The sequence below is a fragment of the Ochlerotatus camptorhynchus genome, unplaced genomic scaffold, assembly GCF_037179485.1.
Source record: "Ochlerotatus camptorhynchus isolate MF236.1 unplaced genomic scaffold, CSIRO-AGI_Acam_v1.1 ptg000077l, whole genome shotgun sequence".
Taxonomy (NCBI): Eukaryota; Metazoa; Arthropoda; class Insecta; order Diptera; family Culicidae; genus Ochlerotatus; species Ochlerotatus camptorhynchus.
This window is the reverse complement of record NW_027040567.1, coordinates 5,568,558-5,592,634: the sequence shown is the minus strand read 5'-3', so window position 1 is coordinate 5,592,634 and position 24,077 is coordinate 5,568,558. Positions and strand designations below refer to the sequence as shown.

The 24,077-nt window shown below is 41.3% G+C and overlaps 2 protein-coding genes across 2 annotated transcripts in view; both read left to right on the top strand.

The window, feature by feature from the left end:
- bbg (big bang) overlaps positions 1–13,499 on the top strand; it is a 203,297-nt gene extending 189,798 nt beyond the window's left edge. The window contains exons 4-9 of the mRNA XM_065217503.1: positions 9,397–12,046; positions 12,109–12,237; positions 12,300–12,510; positions 12,581–12,667; positions 12,731–12,868; positions 12,941–13,499. Coding sequence (XP_065073575.1) covers positions 9,397–12,046; positions 12,109–12,237; positions 12,300–12,510; positions 12,581–12,667; positions 12,731–12,868; positions 12,941–13,089 — 3,364 coding nt within the window. The 3' untranslated portion in view covers positions 13,090–13,499. The remainder of the gene's footprint in view (positions 1–9,396; positions 12,047–12,108; positions 12,238–12,299; positions 12,511–12,580; positions 12,668–12,730; positions 12,869–12,940) is intronic.
- On the top strand, positions 259–2,258 carry LOC135697756 (volume-regulated anion channel subunit LRRC8A-like). Its single transcript, XM_065217561.1, has 2 exons — positions 259–456; positions 521–2,258. Exons 1-2 carry the CDS (start codon positions 443–445, stop codon positions 1,602–1,604), a joined length of 1,098 nt encoding a protein of 365 aa, XP_065073633.1. The 5' UTR covers positions 259–442; the 3' UTR covers positions 1,605–2,258.
- Positions 13,500–24,077: the final 10,578 nt, after the last annotated feature.

Genomic DNA, 24,077 nt, shown 5'->3' with positions numbered 1-24,077 from the left:
ATTTTTTTTCAAGAATTCAGCCATTTTGACTCAGGTCAAATTTTTCATAATGCTCATAATGCTTAGTTAGTACCCTTATATTACTGAAGAGGCTGCTGCCATCAAACAGATCGATGCCGTTAGGTGAATCTATAAAGTGATAACAGAATCAGTCATCAAAATCACACACACACTATTCCGTTAGCGTCTTCCTGAGAACTGAGGTTGTACTTAGTAATCTCCATAGTTTTAATGAAACGCGTTCACGGAATCGATTTTGTTTTGATCCCGCTGAGCATCCCCAAGCTCCTTGCATTCCTAATAATCAGAATGATTGAACGAAAACAAAATCAATTCCATAAACAGTTTAATCTTACGATTGATTGGCTATATAAAGTTCGCCGCTAGGAAGACCACTCAGTGCAGTATACTTTCAGTTATCATTTAGACACCAGCGAGCGGAATGCATCGATCAACGTAAGTGATTGTGTCGTAAACCAATAAACAGTGCCTCTGATCATAGCTTCATTTTCCTGAACAGCATCTTCCTTTGCCTGTTGGCAGCGGCAGCAACCTACGGCTACCGCTGGGAGTGCGAGGACATGGCTGGCGAAGAGTCTCCGGAAGAATACGAAGGTTGGTGTGTGGTGACAAACCTAACCGATATCGATCTATTGAAAACAAGCCCGCAGATCGAATATGAGTCAACTTCCAAATTGCTGCTAAATAACTATCAGTCCTCCTCCGTGGCACCATGGATGCAGGGCTACTTCTCCGGAGTGGATCATCTCGGCTTCGCATACGGGAACATCCATTCCTTATACGTCATTCCATCGTTGAGAAACCTTTCAGTTTGGGTATCGAACGTGACGGAAATGACGCTGGATCCAACTGAAGACTATCAACTGGAGGCGATCATCGTATTCGAAACAATTGTTCCTCTTCCTAATGACATGAGCACACTTAAACGTCTAAAGTCTGTAGAAGTTAGAGAAACAATCTACCCCACGCTCAATTTGTCCAGTTTCGATGGTTTGGTCAACCTCAATTCGGTATCGTTTAGAGCAAGTAGAACATCGACGGTTGTGATCCATTCGAACATCGATCTACCGAATTTAACCAAATTGAAGTTGACCTTTAACGACCTACAGAGCATTCCAGAAAACATCAACCGACTGGTAGCACTGGAAGAACTCGATCTCTACTGGAACGATGTCACCCACCTGAATATGGACGCCTTCAATGGACTGAAGAACCTTCTACAAATCAACCTGGACATGAATCCTCTGAAAACGATAAGCACAGCCGAATCCGTCAGTCTCCCGAGGCTTCAGTATCTAACATTTTTCAACGGAAAACTTGAGGAGATGGATGTCCGGCACTGGAGGATGCCGGAGTTGAAAAAGCTGGATGTTTCGAACAACAAGCTCATAGAAATTAGAAATGTCAAGGGGTATCTTCCCAGGGGCATGACGCTGGTTGGAACAACAAATTCATGGAGCTGTCAATTTGTGGAAAGTACACGGGAACACATTGTGATTGAACAATCGTCGAAGGAATGTGGCGTGCGAAGGGGTGGAATTTGCTGCACTGAATACGATAGCGAGAATGAGGATACTCATTAGTTAGGGTAGATTCAAGTCTGATGAATGATCAGGAATGTAATTTAATAATAATTATATTGTGAAATATGTATAATCTTAATGCTTATGAATTGTTTTACTTTTCATTTAACAATAAACGATTACCGAAAGCAAACACTCAGTGGAACTTTGGTAGTGAGTCGTGCCTTTGCCTGTGTAGAAGTCATTTCGTAGAGTTATGCTTAATAACATTTTGCACAGAAATCGAATCGATTAGCCGTCTTTCACACAGTAGATCTGCAAAGTTTACCCAATCTAAGTCACAGGTATGGGCAACACTGAGCAATGCATGAATTTTTGATGTGCAAATTAATATTTCTATTGCGTTTCTATACCTCTTCCAACCTACTAGGTTGAAATTTTCCCGAAAATCCAATTCGATCAAATTTGGCACAGTTGTTAGACCCTCAATACATAAAAAAAATTAAAGAGCATTGGGGAACAAGGGGTTGTGATCCTCCATACAAACTTGACCCACCATCAGTGTAAATAGGAAATTGCTACCAACCTGGTTCATTTAATTTAAGTTCCAGAGGAGTTCCTCAAAGTTCAAGAGAAACTTCAATAAAGCTTCAGGGGAACTTCAGGACAGTTTAAGGTATATTTCAGTGAAGTTTTAGGGGTACTTCAGGGAAGATAAATTTAAAGAAGTTTCGACAAACGACCGTGAAATTCCACACCAAACGGAAATTCTGTATTTTAGACAAGTGTTTCACTTATACATTTTTTGACAAAACATCAGCCTTATACATTTCATAAGACAAACCACATCGGTCCTATAAATGCATAAACGGTATGTTTGACCATTTGTACATTTCATTAGATACATGAGCTTGATTACCATTTTTGCAAGGCGTCGGCTTATTAGTTGATTTATATACTTAATTTACGAAAATATATAAGAGGATTTCTATCCGTAATTTACTTCTCTGAAATTCAATGAACTTCTAGGAAGTTCCGTGAACTTCACAGGTGTTCCAAAAGTTCCTCTGAAAATCCGTAATCTTTAAGGATATTTCATAAGCTGCGGAAATTTCTATTTATTTTCCAAAACATCTATACGGTTTTCTTGAATCCTATAAGGCCCTGATAATTTTATTGTTGAGATGGGCACCACCGAGCAGCTAGGCATTTCATTTTGCTGGATCCCAGTGAAAAACTTGCCGAGATTCAAATGGGAAATTTCATTTGCTTATCGAAGAATCCTCGGAATTAACTTGAGCTTTTCTGAACCTTTCCTCGAAAGTTATCTAAACTTCTAGTTGGAATATCTCTGAACTACTCGTGGGAAGTGCTATGAACCTCTCCATGGAAGTTCTATGAATTTTCGCGAGAAGTTCTCTGAATCTCTCCTCGGAAGTTCACTGGTTCAGGTTCAGAGAAATTCAAACGAGTAGTTCAAAAAACACCCAACGAGAAATTCAGAACATTTCCGAAGGATTTCTGAATTTCTCACGAAAGTTCTTTGACCTTCTCGTTGGAATTTCAAGGAACATCTCGTTTAAAGTTCTCGGTATTTTTCATCGGATTTTTTCTTAATCTTTTGTCTGAAGTTCAGAGTTCAGAGAACTACCAACGAAGAAGTTCGATGAGCTTTCGAGTAGAGTTTTAGAGAACTTCTGAGAAGAAGTTCAGAGAACTTTTGTTGAGAAATTCTGAGAACTTCCAAGAGGAGGTTCAGAAATATTCCAACGAAAATTTCAAATAATTTCTGACGGGAAGTTCAGAGCACTTTCGAGGAGAAGTTCAATGATATTCCATCTAGATTCTCTTTGAAAGTTTTCTGAACTTTCTCTCGGAACTTTCCTTCGGAAGTTCTCTGAACTTCTCCTGGGAAGATTTCTGAACCTTTGCTAGGAAATTCTTTTACTTACAAAGTCCTTTGAATTCTCTTCGGAAGTTCTTAGAATTTTTGAAAGTCTCCCTAATAAAGATAAATTAATTAATTAATTCTTAGAATTTTTCTTCTCCTTGGGAGTTCTCTGAGCTTCTCGAAATTTCTCATCGAAAGTTCTCTGAGCCACTGCTCGAATGTTCTCTAAACTTCTCGTTGGAAGTTCTCTTAATTTTTCATCTGAAACTAGATGAGCTACTAGTGGGATTTCTATGAACATCTTGTCGAAAGTTCTCTGAACCTCTCTTTGATTTTTTTAACTTCATGTTGAAAAGTTTTCTAAATTTATTTTCGGTAGTTCTTAGAATTTCTCGTATGAAGCTCTCGAAACTTCCCCTCGAAAGTTCTCTGAACTTCTCCTCGGAAGTTTTCTAAACTTTTCTTAGAAATGTCCCTGAACCTCTCATCGGAAGTTTTCTGAATTTCTCGAAGGTTATTCTTTGAACTTCTCCTCGTAAGTACTACAAACTTCTCCTCCAAAGTTTTCTGAAAATCTCATCAGAAGTTCTCTAAACATCTCGTCGGAAAATCATTGAACCTCTCGTCGGGAGTTCTCTTACCTTCTCCTCGGACATCCTTTGAATCCTCTTCAGAAGTTCTTTCAATTATCTTTGGAAGTTTTTTGAATTTCGCGTCAGAAGCTCTCAGAACTACTCCTTGGAAGTTCTCAAAATTTCTTCTACGAAGTTCTCTGAGCTTCTCCTCGAAATTTCCTGGAATTTCTCATCGGAAGTTCTCTGAATCACTGCTCTCAAATGACCTCTAAACATATCGTTGGAAGTTCTCTGAATTTGTCGTCCGAAACTATCTGAACTACTCGTGGGATTTCTATGAACATCTCATCGGAAATTCTTTTAACTTCTGGTTGGAAGTTTTCCGAATATCTTTTCGGGTGTTCATAGACTTTCTAGTTGGAAGCTCTCTGAACTTCCCCCGAAAGTTCCCTGAACTTTCCTCGAAAGTTCACTGAACTTCTCCTCGGAAGTTCTCGAAACCTCTACTCGGAAGTTTTCTGAATTTATCGACGGATATTCTTTGAGCATCTGCTTGGAAGTACTCTAAACTTCTCGTCCAAAGTTCTCTGAACATCTCATCAGAAGTTCTCTAAACATCTCGTCGGAAGATCAACGAACTTTTCGTCGGGAGTTCTCTTATCTTCTCCTCGGAAGATCTCTCAACTTCTCGTCGGAAGTTCGCTGAACATTTCCTTGGAAATTGTTGGAACTTTTTGTCAGAAGTTCTCTGAATTTATCTTGGGTAGTTCTTTAAATTTCTCCGCATAAGCTCTCAGAACTTCTCCTTGGAAGTTCTCTTAACTTCTCCTCGAAATTTCTCTTCCGATGTTCTCTGAATTTGTCGGCGAAATCATCTAAACTACTCGCGGGATTTCTCTGTACTTCTCGTCGGAAGTTCTCTGAACTTCTCCTTGGAAATGCTTTGAACTTCTAATCGAAAGTTTTCTGAATTTCTTTTCGGTAGTTCTTAGAATTTATCATTGAAAGCTCTTTGAACTTCCCCTCGAATGTTTTCTGAACTTCTCCTCTGAAGTTCTCTTAACTTCTCGTTGGAAGATCTCTGATCTTATCGTTGGAAGTTCTCTGAACCTTTCCTTTGAAATTCTTTGAACGTTTCGTTAGAAGTTCTCTGAATTTCTCATTGGAATCTCCTAGAATTTCTCATCGAAAGCTCTCAGAACTTCTCCTTGGAAGTTCTTTAAATTTCTCCGCAAAAGTTCTATGAGCTTCTCGTTGGAAGATCTCTGAACTTATCGTTGAAAATTCTCTGAACCAATCCTCTTAAATTATTTGAACTTTTCATCAGAAGTTCTCTGAATTTCTCTTTGAAATATCTTAGAATTTCTCATCAGAAGCTTTCAGAACTTCTCCTTGGAAGTTCTCTAAACTTCTCCGCAGAAGTCCTCTGAGCTCCTCTTCGAAATTTCTCGGAACTTCTCTTCGCAAGTTCTCTGAATTTGTCGTCGAAAATAATCTCGAAAATAAATTTCCAAGGAAAAGTTCAGAGAGCTCCCGCGAGTATTTCCTGTGACCTGAACCTCTCTTCGGAAGTTTTTGAATTTATCTTCGAAATTGTTTGCCAAAAGTTCTCTGAACTTTTCCTCGGAATGTTCTCTGAATGTCTCATCAGAAATTCTTTAACCCTATCCTCACAAGTGCTTTGAAGGTCGAAAATTCTCAAAAGTTCAAGTTGGCAATTCTCAAGATTTCTCATTGGACGATTTCTGAACTCTCTGAAGTTCTTCCACACTGAACTTCTAGTCGGAAGTTCTATGAATTTATAATGGGATATTCTTTGAACTTCTCTTCAGAATTTCTCTGAACGTCAAGAAACTTCTGAGAAGTTCACGGAACTTCCAACATATTCCGACAAAATGTTCATAGAATTCCATGGAGAAGTTTAGAGAAATTCAGAATAGATGTTCAGAAAACTTCTCTGAGATTCTTTTCGGAAATTCTTAGAATTTCTCGCCAGAAGATCTCAGAACTTCTCCATGGAAGTTCTCTTAACTTCTCCTTGGAAGTTCTCTTAACTTCTCCGCGGAAGTTCTCTAAACTTCTCCGCGGAAGTTCTTTGAGCTTCTCCTCGGAACTTCTCTTCGGAATTTCTCTTCGGAAGTTCTCTTCGGAATTTCTCTTCGGAAGTTCCCTTCGGAAGTCCTCTTCGGAAGTTCTCTTCGTAAGTTCTCTTCGGAAGTTGCTTTTCGGAAGTTCTCTTCGGAAGTTCTCTTCGGAAGTTCTCTTCGGAAGTTCTCTTCGGAAGTTCTCCACGGAAGTTCTTTGAACTTCTCCTCGGAATTTCTCTTCGGAAGTTCTCTTCGGAATTTCTCTTCGGAAGTTCTCTTCGGAAGTTCTCTTAGGAATTTCTCTTCGGAAGTTCTCTTTCGAAGTTCTCTTCGGAAGTTCTCTTCGGAAGTTCTCTTCAGAAGTTCTCTTCAGAAGTTCTCTTCAGAAGTTCTCTTCAGAAGTTCTCTTCAGAAGTTCTCTTCGAAAGTTCTCTTCGAAAGTTCTCTTCGGAAGTTCTCTTCGGAAGTTCCCTTCGGAAGTTCTCTTCAGAAGTTCTCTTCGGAAGTTCTCTTCGGAAGTTCTCTTCTGAATTTCTCTTCGGATGTTCTCTTCGGAAGTTCTCTTCGGAAGTTCTCTTCGGAAGTTCTCTTCGGATGTTCTCTTCGAAAGTTCTCTTCGGGAGTACTCTTCGGAAGTTCTCTTTGGAAGTTCTCTTCAGAAGTTCTCTTCAGAAGTTCTCTTCAGAAGTTCTCTTCAGAAGTTCTCTTCAGAAGTTCTCTTCGAAAGTTCTCTTCGAAAGTTCTCTTCGGAAGTTCTCTTCGGAAGTTCTCTTCGGAAGTTCTCTTCGGAAGTTCTCTTCGGAAGTTCTCTTCGGAAGTTCTCTTCTGAAGTTCTCTTCGGAAGTTCTCTTCGGAAGTTCTCTTCGGAAGTTCTCTTCGGATGTTCTCTTCGAAAGTTCTCTTCGGAAGTTCTCTTTGGAAGTTCTCTTGTGAAGTTCTCTTCGGAAGTTCTCTTCGGATTTTCTCTTCGGATGTTCTCTTCAGAAGTTCTCTTCGGAAGTTCCCTTCGGAAGTTCTCTTCGGAAGTTCTCTTTGAAGTTCTCTTCGGAAGTTCTCTTTGGAATTTCTCTTCGGAAGTTCTCTTCGGAAGTTCTCTTCGGAAGTTCTCTTCGGAAGTTCTCTTCGGAAGTTCTCTTCGGAAGTTCTCTTCGGAAGTTCTCTTCGGAAGTTCTCTTCGGAAGTTCTCTTCGGAAGTTCTCTTCGGAAGCTCTCTTCGGATTTTCTCTTCGGAAGTTCTCTTCGGAAGTTCTATTCAGAAGTTCTCTTCTGAAGTTCTCTTCGGAAGTCCTCTTTGGAAGTCCTCTTCGGAAATTCTCTTCGGAAGTTCTCTTCGGAAGTTCTCATCGGAAGTTCTCTTCGGATGTTCTCTTCGATAGTTTTCTTCGGAAGTTCTCTTCGGAAGTTCAATTCGGAAGTTCTCTTCGGAAGTTCTCTTCGGAAGTTCTCTTCGGAAGTTCTCTAAATTTGTCGTCGGAAATTATCTGAACTACTCACGGGAGTTTTCTGAACTTCCCGTTGGAAGTTCTCTGAACATCTTCTCGGAAATTCTGTGAACGTCTAGTTGGAAGTTTTCTGATTTTAGTTTTACTCTAAACTTCTCGTCAGAAGATCTCTGAACATCTCGTCAAAAGTTCTCTGCACATCTCGCCGGAAGTTCTTTGATTTTCTCCTCGTAAATTCTTTGAACTTCTCTTCAGAAATTCCCTGAATTTCTTGTCGGAAGTTATTTGAACTTCTCGCCGGAAGTTCTTTTAACTTCTCGTCAGAAATTCTCTGAACTTCTCGTTGGATATTCACTGAACCTCTCGTTGGAAGCTGCATTTTTCTATGGAAATTATCTGAACCTCTCCCCGGAAATTACTTGACTTTATCTTCGGAATCGTTGACAAAAGTTCTCTCAACTTCTTCTTGGAAGATCTCTGAACTTCTCGTCAATAGTTCTTTGAACCTCCCATTGGAAATTCTTTGAACTTTTGGTCAGAAGTTCTCTGAATTTCTCTTCGGAAGTTCTTAGAATTTCCCGCCAGAATTTCTCTAAACTTATCTTCAGAGGTTCTCTGAAATTTTGCTCGGAAGTTCTCTGAACTTCTGCTCGGAAGTTCTGTGAACTTTTTGCCGGAAGTTCTCTGAACATCTCGTCGGAAATTCTCTGAACTTCTCTGAATACTTCTCGTTGGGCGTTCTAAGAACTTCTCATCGAAAGTTTTTTGAATTTCATTCCGAAAGTTCTCAGAACTTCTTCTCGGAATTTCTCTGAACTTCTCCTCGGAAGCTCCCTGACTTTCCTGTCGGAAGCTCTCTGAACTTGTCCTTGGAAATTCCTTGAGGTTCTCGTCAGAAGTTCTCTGCACTTCTCCACTTTCGAGAATTTCACGGAACTTCTGACAAATTCACTGATTTTCCGAAAAGTTCTCGGAAGTTCCGAACTTTCGAGAATTTCAAGGGACTTCACGAAGTTCATGAAGTTCACGAGCTTCCAGGAAGTGCATGGAAATTTTGAGAAATTTTAATCTAGATAACCTTAAAATACGTTTGGATAGATTCTGATAAGTTGGAAAGGAACTTGTGGGCAGTTCCAAAGCAACTTCTTTGAAGTTACTCGTGAAATGTTAAGAAGTTTTCAGCAGTTTTCTCAGAAAATGATGCAATTTTTCAGCAGTTCACTCGGAACATCCTTGAAGCTCCGTCGAAACTTCGCTGAAGTTTCCTCGGAACACCTTTGAATTCCTCTCGGATGTTTGTAAACTTTTTGAAAGCTGTCAGAGAACATACTTCCGGAACTTATCTTTAGTCCTCCCGGAGCATTCCTACCTTTTCTTTGGAACTTTCGTGAAGTTCATCTAGAACTGCTAAAAAGTCCACCCACAATTTCCCTCTGAACTTCTCTCAAAACTTTGTTGATATTGATCACCTCCATTTGGATCACCTCCATTTGGATCACCTCCATTTGATTAACATGCTAGTCTGACTGATCCATAATTGTTTCTAGCTGATTATCCATAATTGTAGGGCAGTGTACCTAAACTTCCCTCTGAAGCAAACTTAAGTCCTCTCGGAACTTTATTCATGAAATACGTTTTCAATGTTCTAGCTTCATCGAAATTATTAACTTCTTATTTATAATCTCAAAACCGTAGCACTAACCATATCTTAAAAACAACACCAACAACAACAACTAACTCAGAGCTAACGGAATACCACTTAAAGGACCTCCATACATTGCGTTGATCCCCTTAAACCCCTTCCACCTACAAAGAACACAAATCTCTAACCCCCCATCTCCTTCCATCCACTTCCAGCTACGACGACATTCCGGACCTGCCGAAGAGCCACCCACCGGCGGTACCTCGCAAAGTCTTCCGTCAGGATCTGGTCCTGAAGTCACTGGACCAGAATCAACCGGATCAGACCACCTTCAAGAAACCTCCGATCTTCCCATCCCCGGCACGCAGCAACTCGCTGATTCCGTCGGAGATCTTCAGCGCCACGCTTCCCCTGCCGAAGGACGAATCCCGCCGCCGGTCGTTTGACATCCACGAAATCAACAAACCTCCCTCGCGAATCACCCTCGTCGGATCGAACTGGCGCAAGGATGAAAAGTCGGAACGAAGCGTTCGCGACAAGATTGCCATGTTTTCGAATGGTTCCGGAGCCGGTGCCAGTGGAGCTGGATCGGAAAACGAAGGCTCGCCTGCACTGAGAAAGTTCTCCAAGGATTTCACCAAGAGTTCGGAGAATTTACTCGGTGGAGGTGAGAGTGGTTTCACTAGGAAAGCTGTGGATCCAATAGAGGCGTACGCTACGCTGAGGAAAAAGGCACATAGCGTGGAAAATCTGGACGAAGTGGATAGCGTTCCGAGTGCATCGGACTTCAGGACCGTGGAGAATGGATCTTACAAGACCAAGTATGGGCTGGAGACGTCGAAACCGGTGGTCTTGGGCAAAGCGTATAGCGTGGAGAACTTGAACCCATCGAACGGGACGATGACATCGAACGGAGAAGGCAAGCTGGACAATGGAGGAATGTTTGGCAATGCCAAAGTCCTTTCGAGGACAACTAGCTTTTCCGGATACTCGAACGGCAATAGTCTCGCAACGATCAGCAACAATGTTGAAGAGAGGAGGAAGTCATCCATCACAAACCTGCTCGAACAGCGGAAGAAGTCCATGTCCAAACTGCGTGGACTGGTCATTCCGGAAAAGGTACCGGAAACGGAAGTCTTGCCCGATTTCAAGATCATCGGTCTGCCGATCATCAAGAGCAAAGACTCGGAGAAAATCCTCTCCTCGAACGTACTTAATAAGATGCCGGATAATTTGTACAACCGCAAAACGGCTACGCTGCCGATGCCTGCCAAATCCAATGGAAGCTCATTCCAACCGATGGTTGCTCCGAAACCGACCACTCCGGAACTCGGCGGTACATATAAGAGTATTTTCCGCAACCTTAACGGTGCATCACCCAAGTCCGATCCGAAGCCGGAACTGGACGAGCAAGGCTTCCGCCGACCACTGGCTCCCGTTCCACCTGCAAAACCCCCTCGAACATCCCTCGTGTATCCACCGCCGAAGGGTCTGGATCAACGCAGTCTAACCACAGAAGACGAAAGCGACGACAGCGATTCGGTTATGAGCTCTCGCATATCTTCGCCTCCGGTTTCACCGGTTGCTCCATCCCCTCCGGAGAAGTACGTTCTTACGCGAACGCTCAGTTCGGAGACCAACACCTCGATTGCTAGTTCGAACTCGACGTTGACATCAAGTTCCGGTTCGCAGGCGAGCTGCAGCTCAGTAGGAAGTACCCCGGCGATTGATATGAGCCGTCGCATTTCCAAATCTTCATCGAATGAGATGACCATGAATAGGAAGAATGTACTGGCTTCGGCTAAGAGTCGTAGCGGACGTGGTGATGTTAAGATTGAAGATGCCGCCAATGGAAAGACTAAACGATACGAGGATGGAGACAGTACGGATGGTTACGAGGAAGAAGAAAGGAGGAAATCCAAGTCGAAACCAAGAGGATCAACCGGAAACAGTGGCAAGTCGAATGGATTTGAGGAAAAGGAACTGACCCACTACAAGGTGGTTGATACGGTAGACAGTATTGTAGATAAGGTAATCAAGGTTGCTTCCTACGTTGAGGTGGTTTCGGATGTAGAAGAGAACGCTAGCGTTGAAACGGAAGTGGTCATTCCTATGCAGAAACCGGTCGAGGCCGTGAAGGAAAAGATCAGTTTCGCGGCTGCCAAGAGCATTTCGGTAGACAGTGGATCGACGAATACGATGTCCGATCTGGCCAAGTGGGTTCGTCATGAAGCGGCCAAGACGATCGTCGCCAAGGAACCGGAGGCTCCAAAGAGACCGGATGTGAAAAAGTTCGCTCGATCGTTCTCGGAGCAAATTTCAAAAACGGCAGAGGAGATTCAGGCCCCAACCAAGCGTGAACTGCGATCATCGGTGGATACGAAAAAGCTGAATCTGGCAGAGATTCGAAAGTCGTTTGAGGCAAAGTCCAACAACAGCACGGTCGTTCCAGCACCCATGAAGACCGTGGCAAAGGAAAGTCCTGCACCGGTAGCCAAATCGACGCCTGCCACCACCACAGTCAACAACAACCACGATCGTTTCTCATCGTGGGATTCCCTGGCTTCATCGTCGTCGGGAGTGTCGTCACTGCAGACGAACAGCATGCTCGGTAACAACGTGGCAAACTGTTCCGGATCTTCGCAAACTCTGCAGAGCACACCCTCAGATTACGGTAGCTTCTCGTCGCTGGGAAGCAGCCATAGTCTGATCACACCCCAGGACCTGCAGCTGATCATCGAAGAGGCCGATCCTCCGCTGGCCACACCGGAAGCATTCGTGATCGTGCTACAGAGGGAGACTCCGGAATCCAGCATTGGGATCACCCTGGCCGGTGGGTCGGATTACGAGGCCAAGGAGATTACGGTGAGTTGAATAACTTTTTGATGGGATTTTGAATTTTTGTTAATGGAAATTATTGCTTGTAGATTCACAAAATCCTGAACAACTCCCCGGCGGAGAAGGACGGTAGACTGCGACGAGGTGACCGCATTCTCTCCATCAACGGACTGAGCATGCGTGGGCTGACTCATCGGGAGTCGCTCAGTGTACTTAAGGTATGTTTTTTCGTGTGATTTTCAAAAAGAGGATCGATCTTATGAGAATTTCCCATTTGCAGACACCTCGCCCGGAAGTGGTCATGGTGATAACCCGCTCCAAATCGTTGGTCATCGACAACAACACCCTGTCGAAGACGAAGAGGCCATCGTTGGGTTCGCTCAGCTCGCTGGCTGAGAAGAACGAAATTCCCGACTACGAACGCAAGATCAAGATCCAACACAAGGCGTCGCGATCGCTCGACTTGGATCTGGATATCGTTTCCAATGAAGGTAGGTCGCATGATTTTTTTTTTCTTTGAGTGGGATGATGCTGAAACTAACAATGGCATTTGTTTTACAGCTGAAAGTGTCTTCGATGGAACCGCCTCCGAAGATGGTCTGCTCTCAGCCGATGAGTCCAAATGTTCCTCGATCACTCCTGCTAGTGGTAAGTTAAGGCAACGCAGTCTAATTGGAGGTTTCTTAATCAAGGGTTTATTCATGATTTCAGATGAAATTTCCTCGCCAATCGAGGGCAGCCGAATGGTGGAAATCCTGAAGGACGGCGCTGGTCTCGGATTCTCCATCGAAGGTGGTTTCGATTCGCCCGCTGGAAACAAGCCGCTGATGATCAAGAAGATCTTCATGGGTTAGTTAACTATCTCCGCAGTCTAACTTTGAGCACGATTTACTCACTTTCCAATTTTCCTCCCCATTGCAGGTGGCGCAGCGGAGAAATCCGGTTTGCTCAAGGCCGGCGAAGAAATTGTTGCCATTAATGACCTTACAATCGAACGCATGACTCGGATACAAGTCTGGAACATGATGAAGAAGCTACCGAATGGTAACGTCCGGATCACGCTCAAGTAGTCCGGATGCCACGCGATGATGGGAGTGTGATTGAATGTATACAAATCGGGAACGAGAAAGCGAGAGCTAGAGCGAAAGAGAGAGAGAGCCGTACTTTTTCTACACGTTACATTTTACTATAAATGCATATGCTCTATAGGAAAACAATGCTAGTTCAATAAGGCAGAATGCAATTCGCGCCAAGCGATTCAATTCAGCAGCAATAATAATCAAATTATTATCTCTATTTTTTTCGTATAAAACCCAAGCTTTTTTTTAAACCCTCTAATCTTAAGAAAATTTGTTGATTGTATATTTTTATATGTATTCGCCTGTTTCGGAAACTTGTATACAAAAATAGTTATTTATATTTTTTGGAATGCGCCAATAGCCAACTGTAAACTGCATTGGACTAGAACGCAAATTGAAAAGCTAATTTAGACTGATCTGTGTAAAAAGAGAAGAGAAAAAAAAAACGAAAGGAGCAAAAATCTGGGTAACGTATCTGTGAAAAAAAAAATGTTAAATTCAAAACAAATCAAAACAAGCAATCGTGGTTGTTGTAGTTTTAGCGAGAAAAAGCAACGGAATCGTACTAACTCTAGAATCAAAATAAGAGTATTTCCTATGCCAGAGAAGATGATGATTGATTGCCGTGAATCGAAGTCAATTCCACGCAATGCTGTCTAACAAGAGAAACCTTTTCTTGCCCCCCTCTTTGCTAGCGAGGATGCTGATGCTGATGATGATGATGATGGCGAGAGAGTGGGAATTGATTCTATATAGCAGATTAACTATTACGTATTTTTATCGGGCTCTAGATTTTTGTTTTATTATATTAAGCGTGTATGCTGAAAGCCTAAATTAGTCACGCTGCGCTGCTTGTTTCTAATCCCCCTATTAGTTTTTTTTTTCGTTTTAATTTTCGCATTTTATTTTTATTCGTGTAGATATTTATCGATGATGATCAATAGAGGAAAAATCCGTTTAAATGAAATATACGAAAAAACTTTTTCAAATAATACTGCCGCTAGCGCTGCTGCTAATTGGATTTCACTTGTGGAAAGAACACATGTCCTTTATTGATTTCGCAAACGCAATTATCGCCGCGCACACACAGTGGATGATTATTTGGGGTCTGCTGTACGGTGAACTGGTGCAGCACGAAGGACGAAGTCGACTAATAGATTGTTTCGAATACGGTTGATCAAGCAAAATAAATTGTTGATCATAGTCAATCTAATTAGAGGCTAAATTCCACCTGAGTGGAACGGTATTAATTGATTGTACTGATATTTTCAGGATGCTTCTCTTCTATCAGTGGTTGAAGGGGCAATTAATTATCTATTGTTTTATTTTACTTAAATGTAGCAATAAACAACTACTGGTACCTTCTCCATCACGGCTGAACACTCCTAAAAAGAACGCTAGACCACGGACAACAATATTGTACGTTTAAGGTGATACTCTAAGGAAGCCTTAGCGTGAAACTTTAAAGGCACAAATGTCAGCTTCCACAAAACATACAAATTTGAAATTGCTACTCCTTGTTTGCTGCGCTACTACAAACAGAAAGTAGCAATTTCCAATTTGTATGTTTTGTGGAAGCTGGCATTTGTGCCTTTGAAGTTTCACGCTAAGGCTTTCTTAGAGTATCACCTTAAATAAAAATTATATGTACATCGCCGGTAAACGTCCACCTCCGGCTCGGGAAAATGCAATATCGTACACCTCTTTGTCGTGTGCAATCAGTTGAGTCTTGACATGGCCAGAAACGAGGTTTATTCGACCCAGAGGTTGACCCGTTTCCAGGCCCCAAATAGTGCAGGTCGTATCAATGGAAGAGGTTCCCACCAGGTTGGGATCGACTTCGTTCCAATCGAACGAAGTCAACGGAGCACAGAAATCACTGTTTTTGTTATATTTGAGAACGCACTCCAGCCGGGTGTCCGGTTCTCCGGCACGCCAGACACGCAGGTAATCTCCACTCGTTGCCAAAAGATCGGGGAACACTTCCTTGGAGTCCGGGATCCACATAATCTTTGTCGTCGGGTAGGGATTGTAGAGTTTCGGTTTATCGGAATTTTAATATATAAATACACGCGTCCGTTCCGGTTCGTGGATAGACAAAAACTATTTTATTTCTGTTTCAAGGTTTCTTAATACAAAGGTATGTTCAGCGGTAGTAGCAATGTATCTATTTGGTTCAGGTATAATACCTTCAAGATTAATATAAGTATAGGTAATTATGCTATGATCGACACTACAGGGATGATCGAATGTGCTGCGAGAAAAAAAAAGGTTATTAACTGTATAATCTTTTAAGTATGATGGATGTTTCAATTCCCTTTTTGGACGAGATTTAAATTCACTTCTTGTATTTGGTGAGTTGTTCCGCAGAAGATTACGATGGCTAACCATATCCATTCTTGATCGGTTTGATTCATCCTCGCCTAATGGTGCATCGTCGGTGTTTGGAGGTGTGGACTCCAATGGATCGTTTTGGTCTTCTGAGTTTAAGGTTTCCGAGTCAATTGTGGCATCGTTACCATCTGAAACGAGCTTTTTAAAATGTGATACATTACGGTGAATTATCCTCCCACTTTCCTTTGACTTCAAAATCATATCTGAGCCAGTACGAGAAACAACAATGTATTCTTCAGGATCAAATGTAGTTGACAGTTTGTTTTCTTTATGCACACGTTTTGTTACTACTATGTCACCTTTCTCCAGATCATTTGGCTTTGCCCTGCGTCGGTTGTCTGTATATTCTGCTCCTTTCACCTTCTGTACATGGTCACGATCTTGGATCTCCTCGAGAGTTTTTGAACCTTTCATTAGCAATCCTGGTAGCTTGTCTTTAAGTTTTCTCCCAAACATAAGGATGGATGGAGCAACGCCGGTTGTAGAATGTGGTGTGGAATTATGCATCAGAACAAATGTTCTGAGATCCCACTGCCAATCGGATCCTGACGTTTCTTGGCTGATCTGTAATCTCTTCCCAGTGGAACGGTTTATTCTTTCCACTTCCCCATTGGCTTGAGGCCAGTAGGGTGTTGTTTTCCTGTGTTCGATGCCAAACTGCTTGCAAAAATCTTGAAGCTCGATACTGATGAATTGGGGTCCATTATCAGATTTTATGGATTCCGGCATGCCAAAACGACAAAAAGTTTCGTGTAATGCCTTCACAGTGAGACTTGCCGTAATTTGCCGCATGATGATCACTTCCAAGAAACGACTGAAATAGTCTACAATGACAAGTAGATTATGCCCGGATGGTAGTGGACCAACAAAATCGATTGCTAGATCTGCCCATGCTTTGTCTGGCAGTTTCGTTCGAATCAGTGGTTCTGGCGGGTTTGGTAATGAAACCAGAGTACAATTTTTACACCTCTTAACGTATAGCTCCACTTCCATGTCCATGTAGGCCACCACACCTTTTGTCGAAGCCTCCTTTTCATAACAACTATACCCGGATGCGCTTCATGGGCAATGTCTAGAATTCGTGGTCCTAATTTTACCGAAATGACTAATCTGTCACCTCTCAACAGAAGGTTTTCAACTCGACAAAGTTCCGATGCAAACGGTTTGAAATCTCTGGCGACATCGTTCCATATCCCAGTTTCCAAACATTGCAGTACGTTTTGGAGAACATCATCTTTCAAAGATTCTTCTTCAACCTCCTGTACTGATACGGCATACGGAATTCCAGTAAGTGCTAATTGTAGAATGCAGGCTTCATCGGATGTGCTAAAAGCCACTGGTTTGGAAACCGACAATCTAGAGAGTGCATCAGCCAAATTGTTCGTTCCAGGTTCGTAAATCACCTCGAAATTGTATGTCTGCAAACGCAAAACCCAACGTTCAATTCGGGCACTGGGTTTAGATCTTTCTTTGAACAAGAAAAGTAGTGGTTTGCAGTCGGTTATCAATTTGAATCGTTTGCCCAGCAGATACAACTGAAATTTATCAGCCGCCCACACCAAAGAAAGTGCCTCCTTTTCTGTTTGAAAATATTTTTGTTCAATTACTGTTAAAGCTTTGCTTGCAAACGATATAATCCTTCTGTGTCCATCGGAACCTTGCTGCAACAAAACAGCTCCCAATCCAGTTGGACTAGCATCGGCTATAACTATGCACAGATCCCACTAGCGTGCACAGAAATCTTGTGAAGGAGGGGCAATTGTTTTTGCTATGGTGCATTTAATCTGAGGATGGAGAGTGCTCCAAAGTGCGTGGGAGACGGTGATGTCCACCCACCACTGATACCCTTCTGCTCAATTTAGCTAATTTTATTTATTTTTTACTCCGGTGGTAGTTCATCTTCTTCAATAGAAACTGCTAAGCCAATGGAATTGGCAATTTAATCCCATCGACAATGTCGATGATGATCAGTTCGTCAAATGGTTGCAATAGTAGGGCTTTAACCGAAATGATACATTTCCTGCAATGTTGTTGCCTTGGTGGTCGGATTCAGCTGAAGTCACTTTCGCATGCACACTGCGTAGACAAGTACAAGGTTCAAACAGTTCGCATAGCAGTGAAAAAACATTATATTGCTCTTGATCAATCCAATCTTGATCAGTGGTGTTGAGTACTTGGCACTGATGAAGTCTGCAAGTAGTAGACGAAATACGCGTATCTGTTAAAAGAAAATAAACCAACACACTCAAAGCTCTTCATAAAAGTATATTGCTGTTTTCGTCCTTGCACTTGGCTTGTACTGCAGAAGTGCTGCCAGCCATTGGGCTGGCACCATCAAAATATACTGCCAACACCTGCTCCCAAGAAATCTGCATCGGTGTCAAGACCTCAGCAATAGCATTGAAGATGGTCGTCGCGTCTGTTTTCAACACCCGTCTCACACCCACAAATGTTTCCGTCGGCCGATCATTATCAATATAACTGATGACAATCGCCAACTGCTCTTGGTGCCCACAATCGCTCGTCACATCTGCAATGATTACCACTGTTTTTCCTCACAAGGATTTCGCAATGTTCCGCAACATTACATTGTGCAACGATGTAATCATGTCATTTTGAATACGGTTACTTGTGTACTGGCAATTTTTGGCACCTTCCACCAAGTGTTTTTCCGGCACAGGATCATAGTTAGCTACCAACTGGGTGGCACACTTTCCGCTCCTTCCGAATGTTCACGAAGAAGTCGGCCACCTTTGTAAAGTATGCGCATAATATCGATGAAACGTTCCATTATATAGCAATTTTGTAGCCGCTTTGCCTTACTAGCAGCAATCATACCTCTTTTTTTGGTGGTCCAATTCTTCGTCGATACCTTTCCTGATTTTGAAATTTTTCCACGTGTCCATACTACCAACATGGGTATCACTGCGATTGTGTTTGCCCAGCATCTCGGTCGTTTTTTTTTCCAATTTCTGAACCCTGTAGGAATCGTTGTAACAATGTTTTGCGGCATGCTTTTCCGAGTTTTGACCTTAATACCAAGGCTAATACGATCATTAAAGAGGTTTAACAAATATTTAACGACTGGAACAAACGCGCTCAAAACTATTTTGACAAGCGAGTACATGATTATCAACGGAATGACGACATTTAGGGAATCCAAAAGCTGTCTTTAGACTTTGTACAGTTTCGAAAAAGTCCATCCGCAGAATTCCTTGAGGTTCTATTCGAAATTTTTAGAACTCTATGAGCTTTTTTGAAATTCTTCTCAGAAGTCCTCTGGAATTATTTTTAGAACTCTTCTTGACTTTTACTCAGAACACCTTGGAACTAAAATTTCCTTGGAGTTTCAGAAGAATTTCCTCAGTATTATCCGAAGATTATTCTCGGAATAAGCTAGAAATTATCGGTACTCTATTGAAATTTTCCTCAAAATCTCTTTAGAATTTCACTTAAAATTTAATTTTCTCGGTATTCTTTTCGGAATTATGTTGCAACTATCTGCAGGATTCACTAGAAATAATTCGCAGAGTTTTCTTGGAATACTCCCCAGAATACTTTGAAACTGTCCTCAGAATTCAATATCCTTGAGGTTCTTCGAGGATTTTTCTAGAACTCTCCTACGAGCTCTTTTGATATTCTTCTCAGAAGTCCACTGGAATTATGCTTAGAACTCTTCATGATTTTTTCTCAGAACACCTTGGAACTCAAATTCCTATAGAGTTTCAGAATTTTTTCCCGGAATGAGCTAGAAATTATCCTCGGAGTTAGCTTAAAATTTTCACTCAAAATTTGATTTTCTCGGTATTCTTTTCGAAATTATCTTGGAACTATCTGCAGGGTGCACTAGAAATTATCCGTAGATTTCTCTTGGAATTCTCCCCAGAAATATTTTGGAACTGCCCTAAGAATTCAATATATTTAAGGTTCTTCTCGGAATATTTTAGAACTTTTTTTTCTCAGAACACTTTGGAACTGAAATTCCCCTAAAGTTTCAGAAGAATTTCCTCTGCAATCTCCATAAATTCTTCCTAGAACTAGCTTGAAATTATCCTCGGAATTTTCCTCAAAAAAATTTTCCTCAACATCCCTTTGGAATTTCATTCAAAATTTGATTCTCTCGGTATTCTTTTCGAAATTTTCTTGGAACTATCTGCAAGATTCACTGGAAATTATTTGGAGAATTGTAATGAAATCATCCCCAGAATATTTTTTTCTTTTGGAACTGTCCTCAGAATTCAATACCCTTTAGGTTCTTCTCGGAAATCAAGTATAATTTGTCCATCCATTCACCAAAACGTTGTAGTTTTTGTACCAGAAATGCTCAATAAAGCTTGCTCCTTCATTCACCAGAACTGTCTATTTTTTAGATCAGGAATTTTAAATTCAGCTTGGGCCTCCATGCAGCAGAATGTTGCAAATCATACACCAGAAATTTTCAATACAAACTTGCCACATAAAATTTTACACCAGAAAATTTGAATTGACCGGAACGTTGCAAATTTTCCACCGTGTACAATTAAAATTGCTTCTCCAATCTTTTGATTGGTGCCGATTTCCTTTTTCCATTTTCCACCAGACATTTTCAAATAAAGTTTGCCCTATTTCCATATTTTTCGTAATAAATTTTCAGTAAAGCAGCTTCTCTCCAATCATCAGAATGGTGCAAATTTTTCACCAGAAATTATTATTATTTTTTTTTATCTATTCATCAAATTTAAGACCAAAAATTTTCCGAAAAGCTTGCCCATCCGTTTATCAGACCAGTGCAGATTTCCCCCATAAATTTTAAATTTAGTGCAAGTTTTCCACCAGAAATTTTCTATTCATTTCATTTATCAGAGCGATGCAAATTTTGCACCAGCAATTTTCAATAGAACATGCTCCTCCATCCACCAGAATGGTGCACCAAAAATTGTCAGTGAAGTTTGTTTCACCATGCAATTTTCAGGCTTTGCCTCTTCATGCAAAATGGTGCAAATTTTCCACCATAAATTTTCAATGAAGCTTGCATTCAACAGAACGATGCAAATTATGCACTAGAAAAATCAATAAACCTTGCTTTTACCTTCACCACAGTGTTGTGAACTTTCCATCAGACATTTTCAGTTAAATGTGCATCTCCAAATTTTTAGCACAATTCAATTCAAGGACCAGAGTTATTCATTTTGATTAGTCCCTCCATGCACCACCTTGATGATATTGTTACACCAGAAATATTCAATAGAAAGCTTTTTCTTCGATTTACCACCACGAAGGTGAATTTTTTTAATCTTAAATTTACCCTTTTCTTTTAACCCTCCATGATCAACCTTGAAAAAAAAAATACACCAGAAATTTTTTGTATTCACCAATGTGGTGCAATTTTTTGACCAAAAAATTTCATTGAATTTTGTCCCTTCATGCACCTTTGTGTTGCAAGTTTCAAGCACCATCTCAAAAGAATTGACGCAATAAAAGGGTTTCAATTTTACCTTCAAATCAAGTTATCAATAAATCTAGATATTTTTTATCATAACTTTGTAAATGTGGCAATAAAAATATTATTTATAAAAGATGGGGCAATTGCCCCATCTTGCCCCACCCTGTGCACGCCAATGACAGATCCTTAGGATCGTAATAGCCGAGAAAATCAGATTCAATTACCGCTTTCTTGATTTCTTCGAATGCATGTGAATGCTGTGGTCCCCAGACAAATCTTTCGCCTATACGAAGTAAGTTCCGAAGTGACTCTGTTTTGTCTGCCAAAGAAAGTATAAACCGCCCCACATATGTTATTAAGCCCAGAAAGCTACGCAGTTCGGAAGCGTTCCGTGGTGCTCTGAATCTTTCAATAGCAGCAATCCTACTTTATGTTGGTCGAATACCGGAACTAGACAACTCGTGACCTACAAATTCTATCCGAGAGGCATTGAATACACATTTCTCATCATTCAACAATATTCCGTACTGTTGTACACGAGATAGAAGTGCTTTTAATCTGTCAGCATGTTCCTGTTGAGTTCGCCCTGTGACCATTATATCGTCCAAATAAACAACCACTCCATCCAAACCAGCAACGATGGATTCCATTACCTTTTGGAATAATTCCGGAGCGCAGCTAATCCCAAATATTAGCCTTTTGTATCTAAATAGAGAGAAACAAAACATTCCCATACTATAGAATATATATACTCTTATATACTCATCTTCTGAAGAATACATTTTATTTTTATTTTTCTATACGGCTCGGGCTACATTTTTTTTACCTGTACAATCCTTGTTTAGTTATGAAAGTTGTGATGTCTCTTGAACGCTTGGAAATCTCAACCTGATGATACGCCTCACGTGTGTCCAGTTTTGAGAACCGGACTGCTCCATTGATACCACCAAAAAGTTCTTCAATTATTGGTAACGGATGCGTCTCCCTTATGATCGCCTGATTAGCTCTGCGCATGTCGACACAGAGGCGGATCTCCCCATTGTCCTTCAAAACAGGAACAATGGGAGACACCCACGCAGACGGATGATGAACACGTTTGATTATGTCCTGGTCGAGAAGATATTGGAGCTTCGCTGCAACTTTATCTTCTAAGGCAAACGGTGCTCGTCTGTACGGTTGCTGAACTGGTTTGATGTTAGGATCCACAGGAATTTCTACGAGTACCCCTTTGATTTTGGGAAATTCCGTCGGTATCTCTTGCAGTGATCCAACATTATATCCAATCTTAAGCACATTCAGCTTTTTAGCTGTTTCGTCACCGAGGAGGCTCTGCATTCCATTTTCAGTTATGTAGAATGTTGCTTTCACCTTGTTGTCGGCTGCCTCAACCACTGCTACAAACTTTCCAATCATGTTCAGCGGGTTCGTTGAGCCATAGGCTTTGAATGTGCGATCAACCTTAGGGCTAAATTCCAATTTAGCTCTGCACCTTTGCAACATTTCCCAAGTACGAAGATCGATGATATTTGCCGCTGCTCCAGAATCAATTGTCATGACGGTTTCAATACCTCCCACCTTAAAACGGAACACATTTTCTCCCATAACGAAACAAATATCTTGATCTTTCCCCGACACGTATGTTGCGTTTCGGTGGATTCATTTACTGTTTTAATGCGTTTTGCTGGAGTCAAATCTTGAAGAGAATGCTCGTTTATCCTTTTCGTGCACCACTTGGCAAAATGACCAACTGTCCGACATTTAAGACATTGGGCATCTCGAGCGATACAAGCTGGACTGCCTTTGCGATGTCCACGACGACCGCACGCAAAACAAATTCTATTGTCGGCGTTATGCTGATAACTTCCAGCAGGTCCAGAAAATGTTTGGTTTCGAGGAATACCCCAATCACGTTTTGCTTCTGGTTTGAATCGTGGTTGATCATAGGAGCTTTGTCGCCGGAATTGCGCTTGAGGATTGAATCGTGGATTGAACCAGCGTTCTGTATTAGGTTGGTATGAAGCTCTCAAAAGCTGCGAAGGCTGTTGATTCACCTTATTCACGATCGACGACGCTCTGACTTCACCTTCTTTTTGAACCAGTTCCTTACATTGTTGTTCAACGTCTTCAATGGTCTTTCCGATAGCTACCACTTCACCTAGAGACCGGTCTTTCTCCAGAATTTTTTAACGGAGTGCCGAGGAGAGACACTTTTCTGCAATTTGATCAATAATCATGCTTTCCATAACCACGCTTCCTTCCTGGTCAAAGTCACACCGACTTGCTTGTACCCGTAGCTTCACCACGAAGTCTCCAAAACGTTCTCCTGGTTGCTGTGAAATTTGCCGAAAAACATGTCTCTCGTATGTGCGTCGTCGACATGGCTGGAAATGTAAATCCAACTGCTTTACAGCCACATCGTAGAATGGTGGGTCGGGAGTTACATGAGGGACGTCATCAACTCCAGGCAAATTGTCAAAAATGTCCTGTAGATCTGGTCCACCGAGGTGCAGCAGTTGGTTCCGTTTCTCACGTTGGTCAGTTATTCCACTGGCAGCTAAATAGTACTCCAAGCTGCGCTTCCATTTACGCCATTCTGTAGCCAACTGAGATTGGTCTACCTTGGTGTCAAATTGCTTGACTGGTCTAAACGCCTCCATCTCTATGAAAAGAATATTAACATAAGCCACTTTGCCCAAAATACCATTAATTTTTTTAATTTTAGTTTATCTTCGGAAGTGCATTATTCGTTGAATCATTAGGATTTTTATTTAAAAAAAAAACCACAGCCCCAAAACATATAAAACAAAAGCAATTATCTCTCTGTTTTAATGGTGATCACTGTAATATGGATTAAGTATGTTTATGGTACATAATATACATTTTTGTCAGATAATATTTCCCTTTCGTTATACCAAAACCATTTGGATATTCTGTTTTTTTTTTTATTCATCAGTAGGCACGAACTACGAACCCTTTTAGTTTATAGAAAAAAAAAACAATTAAGATTGTAACCGTCTTGATCATTTGTGGTTCAAAATAATAACATACCAGTTTCGCAACATGCATTCAATGTACCAGTGTCTAGCCATAACTAGAGTGGGAATCGAACCCACGACCTCATACCTATCCAGATACTATTCGTCATGGGTCCACATTCAATCTA